Below are 5,000 nucleotides of genomic sequence, written 5' to 3' on the forward strand. Positions count from 1 at the left end.
ATGACTATTAAATAATGTATAAATGAATACCTTAGTTAACATGAACACCATTAGTAAATGATTACCAGACACATTAGTTAACTGTTAATGTACCCTTATTGTAAAGTGTTACCATATTATATTTAATATGTGATGCACATTGGGCTGCATCTATATGAAATGTGCAGTACAAATAAATGATTGATTGATGTAGGGCAGTTGGAAACAAATCGCCACGTTTGAAAATCACATTTTCACCTTTTTGAGCATCTGCTGCGGTGCTGAAGAGCATCTCAGCTGTAGTTCTGCTCATTTATTTTCCCTCACTTCTGGGATTCAAACCAGCGACCTTCTGGTCACGAGTCTCTCTGACCTCCAGCCCGCTGTTTCCCAACTCAGACCTGACACACTGACAGTGACACCCTGGGAAGACTTTGAGAAATTTGCATACAATAGAAAAGTTCCCCACAGCTCAGTCAGATACTGAGATCTTCACTGACCTGGGAACTTTACTGTCAACAGAAAAAGAAACATCAGAACATTCCAGCTACTGTTTTGTCCCACGAGAACACCGATATTTCAGTCTGTTAAAATGATAATTAGGTATATGTTTTATGTCAAACTGACAAAAAAAGGAAGTAATTTGAGTGAATAAACAGCTGAATAGAATCATTGATCATTAACTGTGATATCATTAACTGTGACCATTAATCATTAAGATCAATCGCCAATTGATTAATAGGTGTGGCTGAGAAGCAGTGTGTGTGTGTGTGTGTGTTGGAGAGAGAGAGACAGATTTATTTAGATATCGTCGCTGTCGGGTGAAAATCTCGTAACTCCAATTTTGGTGAATTTTCATGTTTTAACTTCAGCTGAAAGATTTCATGCTCCTCTATGGGTTGAAAGTTAAAGTTATTGAACTGGAATATATGGAGAGTCGGGTAGTAAAACACAGAGAGAGAGAGAGAGAGAGAGAGAGAGAGAGAGAGAGAGAGAGAGAGAGAGAATGATTTGGTGTCAGACTGTCTGAGTTCTGTCGGAGTTCGTTAGTCATTCCCTTACTGCTGGGAATGGAAACAGGAGAGGAGGAATGCAGCCGCACCTGCTCTGCTGCCCTCAGTGTAATCTGTAATCTGTCAGAAGTAATCTGTAATCTGTCATGTGATCACAGCGGCTTTCTTCACCCACTGGAACCCATTGCAGTCGCTTTTCACTGCTGTGTCGTCCCAGTTTCCTCTAACTGCACAACACAAACTATAAAAACCCTTGGAAGTTGCAGCATTTGCCACCAGGCCTATATCTGCGGATTGAAATTGCTTGTGTATTAGAATATTTTATTATAATTCCTCTGTCATGGAGTAATTGTGCTGTGTTTGTTTTGGGTGAGAAATGAGGTCAGAAGAGGAAGTAACAGAGTGTGAAGGTGCTGTTTCCTCATCTGGCCTTATCTCCACCAAAACAAACACACAGCTAGATAACATTTGTATCCACAGCTCCTACAGTGCTGTGGCTGTACAGAGACATGTTTTAGTGTAGGGAGCTCCAGTGGGAATCAAACCCCCAACCCTGTGAGCGTTGGTGCTTTGCTCTGCAGTGTTGAGTGTTATCAGCAGTGTCACCGGTCAGACCGGTCAGGCCGGGCCTTCACACCTGAAAGGAAACACACATCCTCCTGTTGGTTAACATGGAGGTTAACCAACATGAGGTTCAGTGATGAGAACATGGACACCAAAGTCATCCGTGTGTCCCCGGTAGATCGTTTGCTCCATGCTAACACTTTAGCGTACACTATGTTGAGTGATAGTAGCTCCATGCTAACACTTTAGCGTACACTATGTTGAGTGATAGTAGCTCCATGCTAACACTTTAGCGTACACTATGTTGAGTGATAGTAGCTCCATGCTAACACTTTAGCGTACACTATGTTGAGTGATAGTAGCTCAACAATTGTTAATTTTCAATTCGATATAGAGCGGTCACAGTGTGGAATAAATGTTCTTATTTAGCAGATTCATCTCCCTCCTTAAATGTATTTAAAATAAAAATAAAAAGGGTTTTGATTTCCGACAGCTGCTAATGCTCTGTTATACATCTGATCACTTACCATATATCCTGGAGATTTGTATGATTTATTAATATTTGTACAAGTTAACTAATCACCATTATGTAACTACATTTCAGTAATTGTATTTTCATTATTGTAAATACTTAAAATGAACTTTAAATGATTAGAGCTAAGTACAGCCTCTGTAAGGTTTTGGTAGAAGCTCATCTTGGGCTTTTTACCTCACCTGCACCTTCTTTTCTCTTAATGTTTTTTTATGTGCAAACTAAACTAAACTAAACTAAACTCCATGCTACACTTTAGCATCACACTATGTTGAGTGATAATAGCCACTAGCAATATCCAAAGTAAGAAGACTGACTCTTTAGTAGTCAAAAGGTATTGATTAGCAGTCTTTATTACTTGGGCTGTAGATTGATAGCCAGGTTTATTTTTGGAGGTCTCCCATCACCGACCACCTTAATATTCTATAGAAACAGGGAAAGTAGATTATTAACCATTAAGCTTTAGAGCTGCTACAAGTTTTCTTTTTTGAGGTAATGCTAATGTCATTTAGCATGGTGAGTGTTAGCATGTTAGCATGGACAACTTCTCTACTCACTGGTCTAAACTGGTTCTGGTTCAGTACTCTCCTCACTGGTCTAAACTGGTTCTGGTTCAGTACTCTACTGAACAAAAGACTCTACAAAAGACTTTGAACGACAAAGCCTGGGTGAAACCACAGACTGAGAAATGCTAATGCTGAAACAAAGGAGAAGGTGTTGTGGTTCAGAAATGCAAATGTCTTTAAATACACAGTGTGTGTGTGTGTGTGTGTGTGTGTGTGTGTGTGTGTGTGTGTGTGTGTGTGTGTGTGTGTGTGTGTGTGTGTGTGTGTGTGTGTGTGTGTGTGTGTGTGTGTGTGTGTGTGTGTGTGTGTGTGTGTGTGTGTGTGTGTGTGTGTGTGTGTGTGTGTGTGTTGTCTAGCTCTGTGTCCCTCTCTGTGTAGCAAAGCCAAAAGACAATTTCACAATAAAGGCTTTCTGAAACTCAAAACCTCTCTCTGTCTCTCTCTCTCTCTCTGTCTCTCTCTCTCTCTCTCTTTGTATGTCTCTCACTCTGTCTCTCTCTCCTTTCTCTCTCTCTCTCTCTCTCTCTCTCTCTCTCTCTCTCTCTCTCTCTCTCTCTCTCTCTCTCTCTCTCTCTCTCTCTCTCCCTCACATTTATAAGAAACAAAAACAGGATAGGCTCCTGTACAAGAGCAGTTCATATATGTTCATATATATTTACCCTCTCCTCTCTCCCTCCCTCCCTCTCTCTCTCTCTCTCTCTCTCTCTCTGTCTCTCTCTCTCTCTCTCTCTCTCTCTCTCTCTCTCCCTCTCCCTCTCTCTCCCTCCCTCCCTCTCTCCAGTTCGTTGTCGTCACCCCATGAAGATCGGTTCGTGCCGGGCGGCGTTCCCCAGGTTCTACTACGACGCGGCCAATCAGAGCTGCCGGCCGTTCCTCTACGGCGGCTGCGAGGCCAACGGAAACAACTTTGACTCACAGGAGGAGTGTGAGGCCACCTGCAGCGGAGTCACAGGTAGAAAACACACCTGAAGAAGGTTTTTTTTAATTTTTTTTTATCTCTGGAGCGTTTACTCTTGACAGATGGTTTCTCCAACCTCCCCCCGCCCAGCCAAGTCACCTAGATATCGCTATTCTTGTTTTTATGCAGAGGAGGTAGAAGTACACAAATTCCCTGCTCAAGTAAAAGTGCAAATACTCATTTAAAAATATACTCTGGGAGAAGTTGAAGTACCGTTTCAAATCCTTTACTCAAGTCAAAGTATAAGAGTACGTGGACTTAAATTTACTTACTAAGTATAAAAGTAAAAGTCATTTCTAATGTTCTAAACTGGTTTTCTGTTGAGCGTTCCTCTGAATCCCAGAAGAGAAAGAGTCTGCAGCTCAGATCACAAACGTTGCTTCTCTCTCTTGTTGCTTCTCTCTCTCTCTCCCTTTCCTTTCTTTTTGGTGTCGCTTTGCTGAACAAGCAACCGATCACATCTGGCTCTTGATCAGCTGTTTCTGGGATGGAAGCCGTCTGATGCTGAAAATAATTTTTTTTTTTTGAAAATCAGTTGATGATTTCCCGAGAGTAACGAGTCTGTTTTGAAAATGTAGGGAGTAGAAAGTACAGATTTTTCTTTTGAAATGTAGTGAGTAAAAGTAAAAAGTCTTCAGTGAAAGAAAAACTTGAGTAAAGTACAGATACTTGAAAATCCTACTTAAGTACAGTAATGAAGTATTTTTACCAAAAGCTGCTACACAGACTTTGCAGTTAGACTGTGTTACCAGTCCGCTTCCAACCACTGTGTTAGTTAATAAAGTGTAAATGTGTCTGAAGCAGCTGTCAGCAGAGAGCAGCTGAGTCAGCTTGTTGTGGTGTGGCTGTAGATCCATTCAGTAACGTTCTCAGTAAAAGTGAATAGTGTGATAAGGTGGATTTGTTTCCAAATGTAGGTTACTGTGACACAGTAAACTGTCTTGTCTTTAGCCCTAGTCTCTACTCCAAAACATGAAGAGTTGTAGCTTGAGAAGAGTCAGCTCAGTTAACCTGAACAAACTGTTAGCTAGCTAACTAGCCAGCAAACACACTGATGTTAATGTGAACACGCTACGTTAGCTAGTGTGCTAATCAGATTTGTTAACCTGAACAAAGCAGCTAGCTGACCAGACTATTTGCATTCTTTCCTCCTGCATTGTTTTAATCTTCCTTGATCATTAAGCATTGTCCGCCACTCATTCATTTCACTCCAAAACTGCGACTCTGGTGGGACTCGAACCCACAACCTTTGAATCACTCCTCCTGTGTTTGACTAGAAGTCCAATGCGCTATCCATTGCGCCACAGAGCCTCATGCAGGGGGTCAGGTTCAGGTTTACTTCAGTGTGGGAACAGCAGGTGTGGAGAGGTCAGAGGTGAAGGTTCAGA

The 5,000-nt window shown here is 41.6% G+C and overlaps 1 protein-coding gene and 1 non-coding gene across 4 annotated transcripts in view; one reads left to right on the forward strand and one right to left on the reverse strand.

The window, feature by feature from the left end:
- Window positions 1-3,441: 3,441 nt before the first annotated feature.
- The window catches only part of LOC139660130 (kunitz-type protease inhibitor 2-like), an 18,273-nt gene continuing 16,714 nt past the window's right edge, over window positions 3,442-5,000 (forward strand). For all 3 annotated transcript variants that reach the window (XM_071538189.1, XM_071538190.1, XM_071538191.1), the window contains exon 1: window positions 3,442-3,606. In XM_071538189.1, the coding sequence (XP_071394290.1) occupies window positions 3,453-3,606 (154 nt within the window). In that variant the 5' untranslated portion in view covers window positions 3,442-3,452. The remainder of the gene's footprint in view (window positions 3,607-5,000) is intronic.
- On the reverse strand, window positions 4,832-4,923 carry trnar-ucu (transfer RNA arginine (anticodon UCU)). Its single transcript is given in 2 exon segments — window positions 4,832-4,867; window positions 4,887-4,923. It is a non-coding gene; the product is annotated as a tRNA-Arg (tRNA).

The sequence above is a fragment of the Centroberyx affinis genome, unplaced genomic scaffold (assembly GCF_046629955.1).
Source record: "Centroberyx affinis isolate AG114_WGS23_722 - 3 ecotype Tasmania unplaced genomic scaffold, CSIRO-AGI_Caff_v1 ptg003221l_1, whole genome shotgun sequence".
NCBI lineage: Eukaryota > Metazoa > Chordata > Actinopteri > Beryciformes > Berycidae > Centroberyx > Centroberyx affinis.